The sequence below is a fragment of the Petaurus breviceps genome, unplaced genomic scaffold, assembly GCF_028583685.1.
Source record: "Petaurus breviceps papuanus isolate PSGF00001 unplaced genomic scaffold, PetGlider_PUasm1.0 171, whole genome shotgun sequence".
NCBI lineage: Eukaryota > Metazoa > Chordata > Mammalia > Diprotodontia > Petauridae > Petaurus > Petaurus breviceps.
The window spans coordinates 22,768,056-22,790,020 of record NW_027185754.1 but is presented as its reverse complement, the minus strand read 5'-3'; the positions used below and the strand labels follow the sequence as shown (position 1 = coordinate 22,790,020).

The following is a 21,965-nucleotide window of genomic DNA, read 5'->3' as shown; positions in this document are numbered from 1 at the left end:
CAGATTGTATTATTCTCTACTGCAGTTATCTCCCCACCTGTCAGTCATGTTGCACTACCAGACTGTGAGCTCCATGAGGGCAGGCACATGCCTTATTGAAATTTTCTATTTCCCTTAGCACTAAGCAATTTCCTCTCTATATACAGTAGTGTGTAGAAAGTTTTATAGGTTTTTTTTTTTTAAAGCAATTGGGGTTAAGTAACTTGCTCAAGGTTACAAGGCCAGTTATTTCTGGGTGTGGTGCTAAGTATCTGAGCCCGGATTTGATCCAGGTCATCCCGACACTGGAGCCGGTGCTCTTACTCACTGAACCACCTGGCCGCCCCTAAGCAATTGGGGTTAAGTAACTTGCTCAAGGTTACACGGCCAGGTGTTTCTGGGTGGGTGCTAAGTGTCTGAGCCCGAGATTCGATCTCTAGGTCTTCTCAACACTGGAGCAGGGGCTCTTACTCGCTGTGCTACCTGGCCCCCAGGTTTTTTAAATAAATGTTTTTTATAGTGTCTTATAAATGTTTTTTAAATTAGAAGGCCCCTCCAAGAGACCCGCTAATGATTTATACATACACATTATATAAATGAATGTTTGCTACTACTGCTTCTGCTGCTGCTGCTACTACTACTACTATCACTACCACTACTACTACTACTACTACTACTACTACTACTACTACTACTACTACTACTACTACTACTACTTCTCCTTTTCCTACTTCTCCTTCTTCTTGTTTTTGGAGTAGCTTGAAATCATGTGGGATTTCACCAAACAGTGGGTTTTTGTTTGGCTTTTTAGCTTGTATAAGTTAGCAGGCATCTGTGTGCCAGGATTTGCTGTGGCAGTTGAATAAAAGTCATTTATTTAGCCATCACGCTAATTGCAGGCTTTTTCTTCCCTTCCACTGACTTGAGCTCAGGAATCCCAGAGTGTTTGCAGACATTGGCAGATGTGTATGTCAACTTTTGTAATAGGTCATTGCACAGATGAGCAATAGTCCTGGTGTAGAGAAGTTTCCCTAGTCCATTTTATGTTGACTTTCTAAGATTTTAGAGAATAGTTGAATGCCATGTATTGTCACCACTACAAATTATAGTGAGGGATCAGAATGAGTCACCCATGTTTGAAATTGTCACAGCTTTAAGGCCTATGGAAGCATATTTGTATAGTTTGAGGGTGAAGGAGGACAGGGCATGATGATGTAGAGAGATCCCAGTGAGGCTGAGAGCCTGGAAGAGCCGAAGGGAGGAATGACTTGGTGAAGATCAGAGGTGGTAAAACATGGATCATGTTACCTCCCCACCCCCACCTTTACCCACTTCATAAACTTCAGTGACTTTCTATTACCTCTAAGACCAAATACAAATTCTTGTTTGGCATTTAAAGATCTTCACAACCTGACTCCTTCATGTCTTTCCACTCTTCTTATAATTAATTTTCCTCTGCATACTCTATATGCCAGCCATTCTGGCCTTCTTGCTTTTTCTCAGGACACCAAACATTGCATCTCCCATCATCATGCTTTTGCAAAGGCCATCTATCTCCTGTGCTTAAATGTATTACTTTCTCACCTTCACCCCTTAACATTCCTCAGCATAAGCAGCACCTTCTTAAGATCTTTTTTGGTTCTCCCAGCTGCTAGTTTTTCCCTTCTAAGGTTACCTTGTGTCTGTTCTGTATATATCTATATATGTAAATGTTGCCTGTTTCATTAGGAGGCTCTTGAGAGCGGTGACTGTTTCTGACTTTTTTTCTTTCCTCAGCACTCAACATAGTAAATAAATGCATGATAAATGCTTGTCGACTGATTGTTTGTGCAAATATGCTTAATCTGCCTGAATCTCTGGTGAGGGTGTGAGACCAGATGCTAGCATCTGTCAGTATAGCCCTGAGGCTATTTTATAGGGAAGGACTGGGTGGGTAGATGTGGTATAGAATGAGAGCATATAGAAAAATAGGGAAGAGGGAATCCTGGTTAAGACTCTAGGAATGTTTGACCTTTCAGGCTTCAGTGTGTATCTTTAGGATAGGGAACAGGGTAGACTTTGGGCACACTGAGGGAGGGGCATCCTTAAGGGCAGGTACATACACATTTACACAAAGCAGTGATTGTATGTATACACACATGTATACACAAATGAATGAACACAGTCATGCACATAGGTGCAAAGATTATTCAAGCTAGCATTTTATATCTTTCAGTCAGTAAACATTTATTAAGCACCGATTATGTGCCAGGCATTGTGCTAAGCACTGTAGATATAAAGAAAGGTGAAAGAGAGTCGCTGTTCTCCAGGAGCTCACAGTCTAATTGGGAAGACAACCAGCAAAAAAACTATGTACAAATGTGACATATACAGAATAAATTGGAGATAATCAACAAATGGAAGGTATTAGAATTAGGGAGGGAAGTTTCTCTCTTCTATTTCTCGGGCAAACTCCCAGAAAAAGCTGTTTAATTCATTGCTGTCACTCCTTGCCTTCTCACTCAGTCCTCAGCCTTTTATAATCTGGTTTCTGACCTCATTACTCAATTGAAACTTCTCTCTCCAAAGTTACCAATGTTTTTTCTTTTAATTCTTCCAAATTCATTGTTTATTTTTAACATTTTAAAAAATTATATTTCCAAATTCTCTCCCTCCCTCCAGCCCTTCCCCTACCTACTTATAAGGTAAGCAATTTATCTGTTATACATGTGAAATCATTCAAAAACATATTTCCAGATTAACTATATCACAGAAAAGCAAGAAATAAAGCGAAAAATTGTTATTTCAGTTTGCTTTCAGAGTTCATGAATTCTCTCTTTGCAGGTGGATATGATTTTTCATCATGAGTCCTGTGGAATTGTCTTAGGTCATTATATTGATCAGATCATCTAAGTTTTTCACAATTGATCAACATTACAGTATTGCTGTTACTGTGTACAATGATCTGGTTCTATTCAGTTCACTTTGCTTTGGTTCATATAGGTCTTTCCATGTTTTAATAAAACCATCATTGTCATCATCACAATAGTACTCCATCACAATCATACGCCACATCATATTCAGCCATTCTCCACTTGCTGAGTATCTCCTCAATGTCCAATTCTTTGCCACCACAAAAGAGCTGGTATAAATATTTTTGTACACATAGGTACTTTTCCTTTTCCTTTGATCTCTTTGGGATACAGATCTAGTAGTGGTATTGCTTGGTCAAAGGGTATGCATAATTTTATAGCCCTTTGGGCATGGTTCCAAATTGTTCTTCATAATGGTCGCACAAGTTCACATCTATTTTCATTCATCCCCTCTAGCATTTGTCATTTCTGAAAGGTTTGAGATGGTTTGTTGTTGTTCAGTCATTCCAGTTTTGTCTGAGTCTTCACGACCCCATTTGAGGTTTTCTTGGCAAAGATACTGTAGTGGTTTGTCATTTCCTTCTCTGACTCATTATACATATGAGGATACTGAAGCAAACAGGGTTACATGACTTGACTAGGGTCACACATCTAGTAAGTGCCTGAGACCAGATTAGAACTCAGGTCTTCCTGACCCTAGGAATTCTCTCCAAAAGAGTTATTTTAATTTTAATTTTTCTAATCATTAGTGATTTAGAGCATTTCTTCATATGACTATAGATTGCTTTGATTTCTTCTAAAACTTTCCTATTCATATCCCTTGCCCATTTATCGGTTGAGAAATAGCTTTTATTTTTTTATAAATTTGACTATTTCCCTGTATATTTGAGAGATGAGGCTTCTATTAGAGAAATGTTGTTATAATTTTTTTGATATTACTTCATTGTCTGTAGTATCTTTTAGCAAAAATATAGTTTCCCTGATTATTTCTTTTATTTAGGTCTATTTTTGGTTTTGCTTTATCTGAAATTTTGATTGCTACCCCTGCCTTTTTTTAAACTTCAGCTGAAGTATAATAGATTCTTCTTTAAACTCTTATTTTATATCTGTGTATCTTCCTGTTTCAAGTGTGCCTCATATAAACAACATTGTTATATTCTAATTTCTAATCCGTTGTGCTAACTACTTCCTTTTTATGGGTGAGCTTGTCCCATTCACATTCATAGCTATGATTACTAACTATGTATTTCTCTCTATCCCATTTTCTTTTGTTCATTCTTATCTCACTCTTTTTACCCTGTCCCTCCTCAAAAGTCTGTTTTGCTTCTGACCACTGCTTCCCTTAATCCATCCTCCCTTTTATTATCCCCTCATTTCTCTTACCTCCTTCACCTCCTACACCTTGGGTAAGAGAACTCTGTACAACTGAATGCATTCTGATGAGAGTGAGGCTCAAGCATTGCCTGCCACCCCCCTCCATTTTCTCTTCCCTTGTAAAAGCTTGTGTGCCTTCCTTGTGTGCCTCCTTTATGTGAGAAATTTTCCCCATTCTACTTCTCATTTCCCCCTTCTCCCAATGCATCCCTCTTTTTCACCACTTCCTTTGTTTAGATCATCCCAACATTATCTTCTCACATGTGTGCCCTCTGTCTATGTAGACTCCTTCTAAATGCCCTAATAATGATAAAGTTCTAAGTAATTAAATGCATCATCTTCCCATGTAGGAGTACAAACAGTTTAACCTTATTGAGTCCCTTATTATTTCTCTTTCATGGTTACCTTTTTATGCTTCTCTTGAGTCTTGGTGAATGTTGAGTTTTTTATTCTGCTCTGGTCTTTTCATCAGGAATACTTGAAAGTCCTCTATTTCATTAAATTTCCATTTCCCCCATAAAGGATTATATTCAGTTTTGCTGAGTAGGTTATTCTTGACTGGAATTCTAGCTCCTTTGCATTCTAGAATGTCATATTACAAGCCCTTTGCTCCTTTAATGTGGTAATCCTAACGGTGGCACCACAATGTTTGAAATTGTCTCTTTCTGGCTGCTTACAATATACTCTTCTTGACTTGGGAGTTCTGGAATTTGGCCATACTATTTCTGGAAGTTATCGTTTTGGAATATCTTTTAGGAAGTAATCAGTGGATTCTTTCAATTTCTATTTTATTCTCTAGATCTAAGATATTGGGGAATTTTTCTTTGATAATTTCTTGAAATATGATGTCTAGGCTCTTTTTTTATCACAACTTTTAGGCATTTCAACAATCCCTAAATTATCTGTCCTGAATCTGTTTTCTAGGTCAGTTTTTCTGAGGAGACATTTCATATTTTCTTTTATTTTTTCGTTGTTTTGACTTTATTTTATTGCTTCTTGATGTCTCATGGAGTCATTATCTTCCAATTGCCCAATTTTAAGTTTTAAGGAATTATTTTCATCAGTGAGCTTTTGTGCCTCTTTTCCCAGTTGGTCAATTTTGTTTTTTAAGGAGTTATTTTCTTTAGGTTTTTTTGTTCCTCCTTTATCAAGCTATTAATTCTCTTTTTTATAATTTTCTTGCATTACTCCCATTTCTTTTCCCTTTTTTTTCCTTTATCACTAATCTCTTTCACTTTTCCAGGAATTCTTGCTGGGCTTGTGTCCGATTAGCATTTTTTCCTTTGAGGCTTTGCTTGTAGCTGTTTTTACATCGTTGTCTTCTTGTGGGTTTATGGCTTGGTCTTCCTTGCCACTGTAGTAGCTTTTTATGGCCAAGTTCTTTTTTGGTTGTTTGATCATTTCCTCAGCTTCTTTCTTGACTTTAAGCTTTATGTTAAAGTTGAATTCTGCTCACCTGGGGATGGGGGGGGGGCATTTTCCTAAGCTTCAGGCTTTTTCATGTTGTTGTTTTTAGAAGTTCTAGGGGTCTGCAAGTTTTCAGTTCTTCCAATGTAGTGTGATCTGGGGAGAAGTGTGGTCACAGTTCTCCTGGTCTGTGCTCTGCTCTTTACCTAGGAAGGACCTCTGCTCCCCTGCAGCTGCAAGCACTAGCTCTCTTCTTGGCCCTACAACTGCAACCAAGTCCCTGCTTTCCTGAAGCTGCAAGCATAATTCTCTTCTTTGCCTTGGAACAAAAGCCCCAGCTCTCTTGTGACTGACCACAAGCTTTCTTCTCCTTCCTGGAGCTGTGTCCCAGAACTGCATTTGGGCAATAGAGATGCCAATCGGTGCCAGCAAAGAGTCCTTTGTCTTCTCTTTCTGATCAGTTGCTCAACCCTCTTGCCATCTCTGAGCTGAGAGCCCTGGAAGCTGCTGCTGCCACAGGCCTACTGCTGGTACTGTTACCAAGTGAGCTCTGGGATAGCATCTACCTCCATGTCACAGACCTCTCCCACTAGCCTCCTAACTTGTTTTAGGATGAAAAAATATCTCACCCCAACATTTTGTTGACTCTATAGCTCAAAATTTGATTTGAAACATTATTTTAAAGTTGTTTGGAGGGGAATGTTGGGAGAGTTTACCTGGATTACTGCCTCTACTCCACCATCTTTGTTCCACCTCCCAATGATGTCTTAATTGTCAATTCCAATAGTCTTTTAAAAATTCTCTACCTTCTTGACTGCTCTGTTGACCATCATCTCTTGGATACCCTCTCCTTTCTGGGATCTCATGACCCTCTCTCCTGGTTCTTCTCCTACTTGTCTGACTTTCCTCTGGTTGCTTGTAATCCACGGATCCTCTTCTCCCTCTCCACTCTTTTTTGGAAATGTCACTGACTCCCACGAGGTTAAATATGATTGCCATGTAGATTCATCCCAAATCTATATATCCAGCTTCAGTGTCTCCCTTGAATTTCAGGCATCCATCATTGAATGCCTTGTGCACATTTCAAACTGGATGTTCTAGAGACTTCTCAAACTCAGTATGTCCAAAGCTAAAGTTGTTTTATCTCCAATTCCAAATCCCCTATTCAAGATTTCCTTATTTCTGTCAAAGGTACCACCTCCCTTCTAGTTTCCCAGGTTCATAACCTCAGTATTATCCTCAACTTTTTACTTTCTCCATTTATCTGATCAGTCGCCATATCTCACCTTTTCTACCTTTATATCACTTCTCATACCTTACTCCTTTCTACTTCTCCACATAATAAACCTCTCAGCCAAGCATGTCCCCTGCAACCAATTCCTCATTGGTATCCTGCCTCATGACCCCTCCATTCCAGCCTATCTCACACCCTGATGCCAAAGGAATTTTTCCTTTAATACAGATCTGATGATGTCACTCTTCTACTTTAACTCCAATAATTCTCTGCTGTCTTTAGGATAAAACAGAAGCTCCTTTGTCCAGTTTTTAAAGTCCTTTACAACCTGCCCCCAACCTATCTTTCTGGCCTTGTTGAATATTATACTACCCCCCCCCCCCACCGCCTTGCATTGTGATCCAGCTAGATGGGTGATCTCTCTGTTTCATAGGCAGGTCCCCGTCTCTCCTCTCCACAGCTTTACACCGCCCATTCCCCTTCTGTGCAATGCTCATCTTCATCATCTGTTTCACTGAGTCCTTTTCTTCCTTCAGGACATTGTTCAGGGGCTACCTTCTACATGAAGCCTTTCCCCATGCCTCCTCTCAATTGCCTGTACCCTCCCTTCCTTCGAAACTACAGCATATTTAACTGCCTAGTCTTTACTCCCTTTATTCAGTATGAATGTATACATGGACTTCTTGTCTCCCCGGTTAGAGGTTAAGCTCCGTGAAACCAGATATTGTTGTGTTATTTGTATTTCTAGTCCCAGCACAAGCCTGGGGGTGGAAGGGACTTGATAAGTGCTTGTTGATCGGCTCAGCTAAATCACCAGCAAATGACTATTCCCTGTAACTGCTTTGATCTACAGATTTCCTCTTCAGTGACAGACCTCTTCAACACTATGGCTTTGGGGAGGGGTGAGAGAGAGAGAGAGAGAGAGAGAGAGAGAGAGAGAGAGAGAGAGAGTAGGAGGAGGAGGGCCTTGAAAGCAAGTTTTCATGATCTTGTTTGTCTTCCAGGAATCCTCCCTGCATTTTGTGTCACCAGCTGAGGTGGCCCTGACACCCCGCCTGAGGCCTGGAGAGAGCATGTATAAACGGAATGGCCTGATGGCCAATGTTCTGGTCACCTCCGCGACTCCCCAGGTAGGATGCTGGCTGGGGGAGGTAACAGGTTGGGTGAGGCAGTGGGGCAGCCATACCTGCTGAGTAGTGCCAGCTTACTTTGGCCTTGGAGGGACTCCCTGCTGCCAGGGGACATGCTCGGCTGCTCCCTCCTGAACAGAGTTGTGTTTGACTGCAGGCCCTGATGAATGCTGTCATTCTAAGTGCTCAGCCTTCCTCCCACCCCCACCCCCACCCCCACGGGAGCCTGCTGCTGCTGGGCTTTGGACAGTTGTTATATTTGGGGGACAGTCTTAAATAAATCAAGCTTTGACTCTCAGTGTATTTTTTGAAGTCACTCATTTCAAATTAAAATAAATATTCACAACTTGTCCAATGTCACGAATGCCATGGTCCATTGAGATGGTAAGAAATGATTGGCACTTACCCAAAGAAACTCTCTGAAGGCCCTAGCCATTTCAGAACACACTATTGATTGTAGATAAGTAGCACATTCCAAAATAGATGGTGATTTCAACTGGCCTCATCTGGTGATTTCTCCTTCCTGATGCTTAAAGGCCTGGAACATGAGTGCCCTGCCCACAGAGTGGCCTCTGGGCACTCCCATTGCCCATCTGTTCCAGTCTAACTGTTACCCAGACATGCTCAGGAGGTGTTGTGGTCACTGAGGGTCTCTAGGGTCAGCACCCCAGGCCACATATGCTATGTAGCCAGTATTCCAAACTTGTAAAACTTGTATAGATGCCTGAGCCTTCCCTCCCCCTACATCCTTCTAATTCTCCTTCTGCACCCTGGAAGATCCCTTCAACCATGGAACTTATATCTTGGTAGTATCCTCTGCCCCCAGGGCCCTCTCTCTAGTTGAAGGTGAAGGGCTCTTCCCAGAACCTCCAGTTAAGAAGGGCTCCCACGCCAGCCATCTTTTTATTTCCCACCAGGCTGTACTCTTCTGGACTTCTCCATCATGCCCCCTTAGCAGGCGCTCCCTCCTCCACCCCCAATCCCCTGCTCAGCTTCCTTTTATGTTTCCTTCCCCATTAGAATGTAAGCTTCTTGAGGTCATGGACTGTCTTTCTTTTTGCTTGTATTTGTATTCCCAATACTTAACTTGGTGGCTGGCATATAATAAGTGCTTAATAAATGCTTGTTGATTGACTGACTGACTGACTGACTTAAGCAGAACAGTTCTAATGCCTTGTTAAGATAGCCCTTCAGATATTTGAAGACAACTGTAATATCTTCTGACACCAAGTGTTCTTAATTTTTTTGTGTGTGTTGGGGCCCCTTCAGCAATCTGGTGATGTCCATGGACCCCTTCTCTAATTTTTTAAATGCATAAAATATATAGACTTGAAAAAGGAACTGATTATGTTGAAATGTAGTTACAAAAATAATTTAGAAAAAAACCAAGTTCATAGATCCCAGATTAAGAACTCCTACTATATTCTAGGTTAAATGGCCACAGTTCCCATCAAATAATCCTCGAGTTCCTTTGCTATCCTGATCATCTTCCTTTGGATATGTGACAATTTGTCATTATCTTTCCTAAAATGTTTCCAGGACTCCACACGGTATTCCAGTTGTGGTCTGACTAGGGTAGAGGAGAGTGGGACTGTCACCTTCCTTGCTTTGGACCTTAGTTATTCCTGGTTGCTTATACATGGTCACTTGAAATACTCAACCATTTTCTCAAGAAACTAGCAAGTCAAAAAACCTTTGTGTTGTTTCCCATCTGGATTCATTCCTCCCCCCAATCTGAGCTTGGCAGTATTTGCATAGGAAGCCTGGTAAGTAAGCACACTCTGGTTCTAATAGAATTGCTGCAAACTCATCATTATCACCATTATCAGATCTCAGTCTCTCCAGGTCTCAGCCCTTACAGGATCCTGTGGTTTTCAGTGGTTCTAGAATGACTAAGATGAGGCAGAGCAAGTCCTGGGGAAAGTCCTGGAGGAGGCTCTAGGAACCTTGAGTTCAAAGTCTTGGCTCCTCTGTGAACTTGCTATATGATTGTGGACAAAACCTCCTGCCCTCTTGGGGTTCCACCTTCTGTGATTATCTGATTGCCCATTATTTGGAGTTGAAAGGTAGTAGGAGTGACTCCCACACAGGCCATCCACTGCAGTATGTCTAACTTTTCTCACCCAGTCTGCTGTTTGTTTGCCTTGTACCTGGCACCTACAGGGTGGTGGTTTACATGTAAACTGGTATATTTAACACTAGAACTTGATTCCTTCCAAGGATCTGACTCCCTTCAGGTTATAACTTGTCAATTTAGGATTCTTTTTCACATCAATTATCTAAAATATATCTTCAGTCAAATCAGTTTGTTTTTTGTTCAGAATAACTGTAACTTTTGAAGTTCAGAATATTCTGTTTAGTATAAGACATATGGTACCTCCAAATTTGGAGCCACATTTCAAAAAAGTCCATTACTAGAAGGTTGCTAAGGTAATCAGCACAACTCAATTCAAGTACCTTAAAGTACTGCACGGGGGTTGGGGTTCGTGGGTCGGGGGTGGGGTTAGATTTGTGGTCTAAAAAGGGGCCCTGAGCATAACAGACACTTATCTCGAGATCAAAGAGTTTAGAATTGGAAGGGACTTCAGAAGTTATGTAATTGATTTCCTTTGTCTTACAGAAGAGGAAACTGAGACTCAGAGAGAATAAGTAATTTGCCCAAGGTCACATAGGTAGCAAATAGCAGAGGTGGGATCTTTAAAGATAATTTTAAAAATTTAATTTGTTTTATTGTGAACTTAAGAAATAAAACAAGCATTCCCATAACATAGTAGAATAGAAATAAAAGATGATTGTACATGAAACTGCATCCAGAGAAAGAACTGATAAATAGAAGTGTGTGTAGAATGGTTTTACACATACACACACACACAAACACACACACACGTGTGTGTATATATTTGTTTTCAGTGGTAGCTATCTCTAGAGTGGGGGGGAAGGAAAAAGGGGAAAAAAGACAATTATATAATACCTATATTATATATTTAAAAGGAATAGCAAGTTGTACACAATAGATTTGCAGGGGTTGGAGTTAAACCTAGGCTCTTGAACAAGCTAATGAATAAAAATAGGAGGGTGAAATAAGGTTTTTTGAAAAAACAGAGGTGAGGGGAAGTGAAAATAGAAGTAGAATGATATACAAACATTTTAGGGTTGGAGAAAATTGAGTTACCAGAGTTTTATGCTTCTCAAGTAGAATGGCATTTTGGGACTTCTACCTGGCAGTTTATTCCTTGATTTAGCTGGAGTATAGACATAGTGCTAATTCTTAATCTTGTTTTGGGGAATCCATGTAAATTATAATGCAAGTCTCTTCTTCACTAATGTTTCTCATTTGAAAAATAAGGGGGTGGGAGATGGCCTGTAAGGATCCTTCCAATTGTAATACTCTGTGTTGTAGGGTCCTTTTCATCTCTAACATTTGGTTATCCTTCTAATTTTAATTTAATATTGGTAATCCTTCTAATTTTAACATTCAATTTTTTTTCCTCATCTAACATTCTGTGTTCTAGAGTTGATCACAGCTCTTGTATTCAGAAACTTTATGGGATGATACAGATGGAAAAAAAATGTTTAGAAAGCACTGGTTGAGTAAGAAAACCCATGGCAAGCAGAAGGCAAGAAGAAGAAAGCCATGAATAGGGGAAGCATCTCAGAAATTTTGAAGCCAAGCCAGCTGAAACCTGGAAAGGATGTGAGATAACCCTATAGAGAAGAATAGCCTGCCTCAGGAGGTAGTTGGTTCCCTTTCAAAAGAGGTCTTGGAGCAATAGGTAGAGAGATGACCACTTGTTGCAGATATTGTAGAAGGGAGTCTTGTTTAGGTGTGGATAGGAATACATGGCCTAAGTCCCTTCCAATACTGAGACTCAGTGATCTGCATCAAAGTATACTTTCCAGTTAGAGATTAGTGTTAAAAGAGCTATTAAGTTTAGTCATGTTCAGTGTTAGGCTTTAGATACTAAAGCAGAATTTAGAATATATTGCTCTAAAAATTCCTGTTTCATAAATTTAAAAAACATTTTAATATCATTTACAATTTAGTGTTGAAATTATATTTTAAGGAATTAATTTTGGGGGCAGCTAGGCGGCGCAATGAATTGAACACCGGCCCTGGAGTCAGGAGGACTTGAGTTCAAATGTGGCCTCAGACACTTAACACAAAAACTAGCCATGTGACCTTGGGCAAGTCACTTAACCCCAATTGCCCTATCTTCCTTTCCCCCCTCCAAAAAGCAAAAAAAACAAACCACCAAAAAACTCCAACCCCCCAAAAAAGTTAACTTTTACTTTTGTACTATATTTCAGTTGTTTTAATAGAGTTTAAATCAGTAGCTAGATTGTGTGGTGGATAGAGCATTGGGTCTGGGATCAGGAAGACGACTCTTCCTGAGTTCAAATCTGGCCTCAGACACTAACTGTGTGACTCTGGGCAAGTCACTTGACCCTGTTTGCCTCAGTTTCCTCATCTGTAAAATGAACTGGAGAAGGAAATGGCAAACCACTTCAGTATCTTTGCCAAGAAAACCCAAAATGGGGTCACAAACAGTTGGACATGACAAACAACAACAAAAATAGAGCAAACATCCTTGTGGGGGGTGGGGAAGGACACTTCCCTTGGAGTTAGAGATGTGGGTTCAAGCCCCAGTTTTGCTATTTACTACCTAGCTATTCTTCAGCAAGTTGTCCTGTTGGGCCCTCTGTTTCCTTCTCTGTACAGTAATGAGTTTGGATTAGTAGATTATCTTTAAAGTCTTTTCCAGCTTGAATCCTATTATCCTAGGTGAAGGGCAATATTGCCATGGCACACTACTGCCACCTGGTGGCACTGTACCAGAATTGTAGGAGCAGTATTTTGGGAAATGAACTGGGCACAGTTTAGTCCTTCAAACCCATTGTTAACGTGAAAATATTTCTTACACTGTCCGTGCTGTAACCTGGAAGGCAGAATCCTTAAGATCAGACTAACAATGTCATCGCCTGAATTTAATCATCCCTAATAACCAGAGTCATTTAACACTTTCTCCCCGACCTGTATGGACAGAAGCTAGATAGATCATGATTCTGTAACATCTCAAAGTTTACAGAGTACTTTACCACAACAACTCCATGAAGGAAAGACTGTAAGGATTACTGTATCTTTTTGTAGAATAGGGAAACAAGACTAAGGGATTAAGGGACTTGGCTAAAATTGCACAGTTAGTAAGTATAAAAGCCGGAGTTAAAACCCACATTTCTGACTATTCTTTTCACCATATCATTTTACCTTTTTTGTACCATCTCCAAGTTCCCACTTTGAGGTGAGGTAAGAGGCAAACAAGCATTAACTACATACTTTTCTCATAAACTTATTGTGGGAATGTTGGAGACAGTATTCTTTTTTCAGATATACAGCTAACTAGATGATGTCTAAAAAGAACTGATAACAATTATAACAATGGCTAGCATTTATGTAGAATTTTAAGGTTTATGAAACACTTTACAAATCTTATCTTATTAGACCTTCACAACAAGTTTCAGAAGTAGGTGTTATTATTATTATCCCTATTTCACAGATGAGGAAACTGAGGCTGAGATAGGTTAAATGACTTGTCCAGGGTCATACAGCTAGGAAGTGTCTGAAGGTAGATTTGAATTTAGGTATTTCTGGCTCCAGATCCAGCACTCTATTCCCTGAGCCACCTAGCTGACTTCTGAGATCTCTTCACTTTATGAGTCTGGCTCCAAGAATAAAATGTTGGAGCTTTCAGAGATTTCAGCAGTAATTGAATACAACCATCACCTCCATTTTATACATAAGAAAATTGAGCCCCAGTGAGGTTATTGGACTTCCCAAGGTGACACAAATTAGTTATTGAAAGAGTTTGGGACTAAAACCAAGATCTAGCAAGCTTTGTACTAACTCAAACAATGTGGCGTTTCATACACCACATTGAAGAGGCCATTTCTGTAGGCTGGGTCTGTTGCTCAGATGATCGAGACACTGGGGGGAAGTATATAGCAAGAGATTGAACTTGGAGGTTGCGAATCTCTTCTGTGGTAGCAGTTGGAGTGTGGAAAGGTATGGGAGATTTGGAAGGGAGATGAATAACTAGGTAAGCATGATGGGATTTCTAGGAGCATTGAAAGATTAACCTGCTTGGAAAATTCACTAGCCATAAAGGCTTTCTGTGAGACTAACACAAGAACCTTTGGCAAGGACTGCAGATTCCAGGGAAAATTCATGGAACACAATACTAATGCTAGAAGAAGGGATCTTTTAACATAGAACATTAGAGTTGGAAGGACTCTTGTAGCATAGACAGTCAGAGGTAAGAAAGACCTTAGAATGCAAAATGTTAGAACACAGAATATAAAATGAATAGTACAGTTATACCCATTTAACAGATGCAATTATAGATTATCAGAACTCAGAAGAGCATCAGAACATAGAATTTTAAAAGACTGAGCACAGATTTTCTGAACGATAGGGAACATTAGAAATTCTGTTAGAATAGGGAACAAAGAATATTAGCAATGAAAGAGGACTTTGGAACATAGAATGTTAGAAACAAAAGAAACCTTGGACCATAGAATGTTAGAACATAGAATATAGAAGGGACCTCAGTGCAAATAACTCCCTTTCCTCATTGATAGAAAAAGAATTACTTGTCTTAGTGCCCTAGTCATTAAAGTCTTTACTGCCTCAGTGGTAAGCATCTTTTTTTTTTAATACAGTGGACTCATTTTTTTTGGTGATACAAGGCTGCTGAAACTCACTGACTTCAGCTGCTGTCCACATCTTTAACCTCACATTTCTCAGTTGTTGACTATTGGCTTTCCTTACTAGCTTGAATATACACTGTAGTCTCCAGTAAGCCTACATACTTTTTTTTCCCAAATGCTGCCATTTTGGAAAGAGTGAAGCAAGAAGGAATAAATGCAAGCAAATTCCCTAAGTCCCAGTCCAGACTGGTGAGGTTAATGGAAACCTCACCAAAGCCACCCTCCGAGTTAGGAGGAATGAAGCCATTTATTAATTGGAGCCTTCCCTTTGGGAGAGGAGAGATTGAAAAAAGGCTGCTCCCAAGGATGGTGTGAGTAATGCCCCAAGATCCCCACAACTGTGGGTTCTGGGCAGGCAACATTTGAGATTTCAACCCAATATTTTATAGGAAACTCTGTTTATTTGAATCTCTTTTAAAATGCAGTATTCACAGTACTCCTATTAATCTAAGCTATTCTAATAAAGATAGCTTTCACTCAGGGTTCCCTAACCAATATGCTACACCTCTTTTTGCTAACAAACAGGCTTTTAATTTCAAGAGAGCTTTTGCTTGCCACATAAATGCTATTTCTAACAGTAACTTGCCTTGTGTTTTGTGTAATATTTTCCAGACTGATTTCAAGTTTAAATACAAAACACACACAAAAAGATTTAAGCCAGGTCCTATTTGACAGATGTAAAGTTACTAATCCTTTCCCAAGGCCTCCAGACAGTTTCCCCCCCTTTGGAGAATAGGAGGGAGCCACTTGTAACAGTTGGGTCACAGAATCATAAATTGTCAGAACTGCAAAGGACTTTAAGCCATAGAAGGATGCAACATGATGTAGTGGGAAATACAGAGGACGTGGACTCAGTCGAACTGAGTTGAAAATGTTGACTCTACTTTTTTTCAAGCTCTGTGGCCTAAGGCAGGCCTTAATTTTTCTTGTTTTTGAAATGAGGGTGTTGGATTGGGTGACAAACTCTCAAATCCTCTAATTCCTGTGAATGTTAGGGTACCTATCCAAGCCAGCAAGGAGGGATTTTTAGAACATAGAATGTTAGAGAGGGAAGGGATCTGAGACTATGAGATACCAGAGCTGGAAGGGACCTTGGGGGGGGGTATCCAGTCCAACCAGTTTGTTTTAAAGATGGGGACATTGAGACCTGGAGAGATGAAATGACTCCCTCAAAGTCATGCAGCTAGTAAGGGACAAAGCTGCGATGCTCTTTCTACAACAGGCTTCAAATACCTTTCCTCCCTTGGTGGCTCCAGTCTAGGAGAGCTAAAAAGTTGCTGATTTGGGGGTACCTTCCATACCAAGAAACTTTAGTCATGTCTCTTTCCCTTCTGCAGGGCAGCAGCAGCTCAGACTCTCTGGAAGGACGGAGCTGTGACTATGCCAGTAAGAGCTATGATGCCGTTGTGTTTGATGTATTGAAAGTAACTCCTGAGGAGTTTGCTGTGAGTAGAACGTAACATCCTAGAGCATGTGGGACATTGGGGGGGTGGGGTGGATATGTGACAGATTATTAGGTGATGCTATATTATTTTGGGAAAAGCTCACATTTCTATAGAGCTTTAAGGTTTACAAAGTCCTTTTCTTACAACCATCATATGAGGTACATAGCAAGGGTATTACTGTCCCCATCTTACATAGTAGAAAACCCAGCGAGCTTATGTAATTTAGCCACAGACATATAAATAGTGTCAAAACTGGAACTGGATTCTAGGTAGCCCAATTTTCAAGCCCAGTGCTCTCTGAGCCCCCATCCTTTTGCTCTCTTTATGTTAATGAGTTACTATTTCCAGTTCCTTGACGACATTAATTAGCTATAACATTTTTAAGAGCTGTAATTAAAAAAAAACCCCAACTATGGTGTTACCCCTTTCTCTGCAGGTAAGGTATCAGCTAGAATCTAATCCAACCTGTATCTGAACAGGAATCCCCTCAGTGACACTCCAGGCATCTAAAGGAAGTCTAATAATTACTCTTTTGAACAGCTCTAATTGTAGGGAAGTGGGTGTTTTTATATCAAGCCTCACATCTATCAAGCTCTCTGAACCTTCACCCATTGTGCCTACTTCAGCTTTCTGGGGTCAAGTAGAACATATCAAATCACTCTGCCATGTAGAATTCCTTCGAATACTTGAAGATAGTAATCATCCCTTTCCTTTTCTTAAGCCTTTTCTTCTCCAGGATAAACATCCATCCCTAGCTCCTTCCCTGACTCTCCTGTGACACATGGTGTCTTGTCCTTTCACCATCTTGGTTGCTTTCCTCTTGATATAGACTTGGGGTCCATCTCCTTCCATCAGAGTCCTTTTCCCAGTGTCCTACGCCTGTGGTCTTCTCAGAACTTCATACATGGTGCTCTAAATGTGGGCTGACAAGGGGTGAGGATATCAGCACCACCACATTGCTAGCCCTGCATATTATGCTTCTCCTAATGTAATTAAGATAGTATTTGGATTTTTAGTTACCATGTCCCAGTCTTGACCCAGATCGAGCTTTTAGGTCATTAAAGCACCAAGATATTTTGCATATGGTATTTTGTTTCTCTCTTTTTCCTCAAATTGTACTTAATATTCATTTTTCAGAACCCAAGAATAAGACTTTACATTTTGAAAAGTAATTAAATTTTATATTATTTGATTCAGTACAGCAATCTGGCCTGACATCCAAGTATTAGTTGTCCCACTTAGTCTCATGTGTTATGTCATTTGAAAAACATATATATGTATAAAGCACTTTGAAAACCTTAAAATGTTTAATCAATACTAAATATTATTACTATTACTGTGATGATGGTGATGATTATGATGTCATCTATGCCTTTATCCAAGTCATTGAGGAGATTGTTGACTAGCACAGGGCCAAGGACAGATCATTAGTTTACTCCACAAGAGATTACCAAGTTACTTTCTATTAGCAACTTTTTGTATATGGTCTTTCATCAAATTTCAAATAAGAATAATAACTGACATTTCTATAGTGCTTTAAACTTATCCATGTGCTTTATTTTTTTTTCATTTGGGTCTACCTACCATTACTATCATCTTGTCTGTGGATAGCATGAAAGGCTTTGTCAAAGACGTGCTTGGAATTAGGTATATGATGTCTCCGCCAATCCCCCTCACCTACCTGTTTAGCAACTCTGTCAAAAAAGGAAATGAGATCATTCTGATAGTGTAGTGCAGGAGAAGAATGGTGCATTTGGAGTAAGAAGATCTGCCACTTAATACTTGTATGACCATGGCAAATTTACTTAATTAACTTGGTTCTCATTTTCTCATATGTAAAATGAAGGGGTTGAATTGGATGAGCTCTGAGTTTACTTTGAATTCTAAATCTGTGAGACTATGATTATGTTACTATTACCTGTTCTTGCTGAGACTACATTGGTTATTAGTGATCAAGAATACTATTCTTGCTTCAAATGCTCATAAATCGTCTCTTCCATATATGTGATCTAGAATTTTACCAAGAAATGAAGTCAAGCTCACTGGTCCACATATAGGAGACTCAATCTTCTTTCTCTTTTTGAAAATTGGGATGAAGTTTTCCTGGTTCTAGTCTCATAGTACCTTTTCTTTTCTCCACAGTTTTTCAAAGATCATGTAATGATGCCTCAGTGATCACATGATCCAGCTTACTGGGTGCTATCTTACTATCCTATCTTCAGTTTCAACTTTCTAGTCATCAATTTTTGTTCAATCTTCAGTCCAACTATCATTCTTCTTGGTAGAAAAAATAGAAGCAGAATATGAATTGAGTAATTTTGCCTTTTTTCCATCATCCATTAGCATCATCTTGTCTACCACCTCAAGTAGTATTTCTATCTCTCTTTTAATCATCCCCTTATCTTCAACATAGCAATTAAAAAAAAATTCTTTTCATGGTCCTTAGTATTTATGGCATGCCTCAGTTCCTTCCCTTCCCTTCCCTTCCCTTCCCTTCCCTTCCCTTCCCCTCCCTTCCCTTCCCTTCCCTTCCCCTTATCCCTCTCTCTTCTCTCCCTTCCTCCCTCCCCCCATCTCCCCCTCTCTCTTTATTCTTCCTCCTCTTTCTTCCAGACCTCATCATGATCAGCACAGAAGTTTTGACCTGCTCTCTTCCAGACCTGGGCTCCTTAGGCAAACTGGTGGTTCCTTGTTCCTGGAGGCTCAACATATTAATACCTAACTTTGTTTGGACACCAATCAGCATGGCGCATTGCAACTCAGAACCCTTGAAGTTAGGAGATCCACCAGCCTCAGCCTCCCCAACAGCTAGGATGACAATTGTATACCACCATGCCTGATTTCCTGACATTGTTCTTATAGGATTATACCACTCTTCTATAACAATAACTAACATTTATATAAAGTTTATAAAGAATTTTACATATATCTCATTTGATTTGAACTTTGCAAAAACCTTGTGATGTAGGCATAGTTATTATCCCTATTATACAGATGAGTAAATTGAGTCTGAAAGAGATTGAGACATGACCAAATCACTCAGCTAGGAAGTATTTGAAGTGGTATTCAAATTCAGATCCTTTTATCTACAAGACTGGCTCCTTATCCACTCTGCCATCTAATTGCATCTTTTATATTTGCCTCTGTGTATGTATATTTATTTTCTATACATATCTTAAAAATCTAAATTAGTTATTGAGTTCCCCAAGCATCCTCATTAGTTCCTTTAGATAATTCCCCCTTTTCTTTTTCATTTGTGTTCATGACATTAAAATTTCCTTCTTGAGAGCTTTCCATTATTCTTGTACTGTCTCCCCTGTAGGATTTTAGCCCAGAGAAATCTCCTACTTCTCCCCTCTTTTTTTGGAAAGTGTTTGCAATACACTCTCCTGAGATCTAAGGCATATATCTACCTATACCTAATTTTCTACTCTTCTGTCATCCAAGATGGAGTAGCCATGTCCTTGCAAGGCTCCATCATTTCTGTTATAGTGACCAGTTCCTTCTTCCTGGTCAGAATCATATTCAAAATAGCAATTCCCTTCATCATTTCCTGCACTGTTTGAAGGATGAAATTATCCTTTAGACGAGTCAGGGGTTTGGCGAGAAGCGCCAGCAGATGTTTGGCTAGCTGATGTCTTCTATCAGTGTGGTATTATTCCTTTGTGCCAAATTCATGATCTGTTTCTTATTTTCCCCCTTTGTCCAGGTGTCCTGTAATATATTCTTATAACAAGATTTGTTCTGGTTTTGTCTTCATTGGATCCCCACCCAAATGTTCTCTACTGTGCTACCTTTCTGGTTCCTAGGTCAATGCGTGCTTCTATGACATAAAATGTAATAGGTTGAAAACACCATTTAAAGATATTCTCGGCCCATAGAACAGATTCAAATATCAATAGTATAATATAGGCTAATCCTAGCAGGCCTTTTAACCCAGAACTAGTTCATCTCTTGACTCTGTACTCAGGTTTTACTCTGGAGCCATGCTGTTGTTGGCCAGAATTTGAAAATGATCTCCGTCAGTAGTGTGCTGGTAAATGTTTAACAACAAGATCTCCAAGGAAAAAAGAGCATGCACAGCATGGTTTTAAGTTTAAACTGCGTTATTAATATTTTCTCTATCACTCTCTTAAGTCTAGACACTAAACAAAACCAACAAATCAAGTGTTAATTTGCACTGTTTGCTGATTTCCAAGGTGTAAATTTTCACATTGAAAATCTACCAGTCACCTCTTACAAGATAGTATGAGCTGTTTCTAACACACTCCTAGTCTCAGTGATCTGTGGGATCAGTTCAGACCATTTGGTACATATATGCTTGTTCACACATGTATATATGTGCAGATACATTCCTTTGCATTCACCCATAATCAGTTTTATTGTGCTTAGGGCCAGTTTTTGCCTTTCCATGAATATACACTTTTAGACACGTATGTGTACATAGGCTAGAGTCAGCCTACCAAAGATAGTCCTAGAATCTCAGATCTAGAGATGGAAGGAAGCTCAGAGGCCCAGCCTTCTCCTTTTACAGATGAGCAGACTGAATCTCTGCATTGTCCTAGGACCCATTCTGGAGAAAGGTTTGATTAATGGCAGATTCTCATTCCAAAGCCAGTAGATCTGGCCTTGGGTTTAGAAAATGAATTTTTCTCTTTAGTTACTCAAGGTCCCCAGGGGCAGAGTTACTTTTTCTTCATCTCATGCAGTTGCTTCCAATTCTGTCCTGCCCTTCATTTAATTTTATTTCTTCATCTGTTCATTCATACATTGATTAGTTTATCCATTATTTAATTAATCCATTTATCAATTCCGTTTTTTTATTTTGAGACTGAGTCTCCCTAGCTCAATTAAGCTGGAAATGCAGTGGCCACTCATGAAATGAGCTCACTGCTAATCAGCACAGAAGCTTTGGCCTGTTCTGTTTGTCCTGCTTACCAGGTGTAGACACCTGGGCAACTTTAGCTTAGAACTTTTAAGCTTAAGTGACCTGCCAGCATCAGCCTCCCACAATAGCTGGTATCACACTTGTATGCCACCATATCTGGTTACCTGATGGCTTTATAACTGATTCTTGACTCAGTGGGTGATTATGGACAGGCCACATAATTTCTCTGAGTCTCAGTTTGTCTGCTGTAAAATGAGAGGCCTACATCAAGTATTTTGGCTCTGACAATCTCTGACTCAGTCCAGATGTATCTGGAAGATGAATGGACAAGTAGAATGCTGACATTTTATACTTGGGAAGTTGATTTTTTTTTTAAACCCAACTACAGATCTTTAAAATTATTCATGATATAATTCATCTAATTAGATCTAGCCCCTCTTCTAGGCTGCTGAGACTGTTTGGATCCCAACTTTAACATGTTAGCTATCCCTCCCTGCTTCATGCTGTCTGCAGATTTGCTAAGCATGTCCTCTATACCTTTGTCAAAGTCATTGGTTTTTTTTTAAGTTCATACCTTTCTCCCCAGTAAACATCGCCCTGTATCTTTTGGTTTCACTGTGAAATGTTGAGGCAAAAAATCCCTAATGATTTTTGCTCAACCATGCTGTTTTTATCTATTCCTTTTTTGAGGGGTGATGGTGGTGAGGGGAGAGACATATGAGGAAAGGTCTGCTTTGTGGTTTCTAATATCAGCTCCATGTTTTATTTCCTTCCTGAATTCCAAGGATAGGCACGAATAGCAGTTTCTGCCAGCTCTCAGTCTGTGGGCTTGGGCCAGCTAATCCATCATATGACTGACCACTGGGAGGAGACTGAGGAACAAAGGGGGGG

The 21,965-nt window shown here is 39.8% G+C and overlaps 1 protein-coding gene across 3 annotated transcripts in view; it reads left to right on the top strand.

The window, feature by feature from the left end:
• Positions 1-21,965, top strand: part of RALGPS1 (Ral GEF with PH domain and SH3 binding motif 1) — a 624,901-nt gene that overhangs the window by 96,137 nt on the left and 506,799 nt on the right. For 2 of the 3 annotated variants that reach the window (XM_069082704.1, XM_069082705.1), the window contains exons 3-4: positions 7,851-7,976; positions 16,079-16,186. In XM_069082704.1, coding sequence (XP_068938805.1) covers positions 7,920-7,976; positions 16,079-16,186 — 165 coding nt within the window. In that variant the 5' untranslated portion in view covers positions 7,851-7,919. Of the gene's footprint in view, positions 1-7,850; positions 7,977-16,078; positions 16,187-21,965 lie in introns of those variants that run through there. The other variant, XM_069082706.1, reaches the window with a different exon arrangement.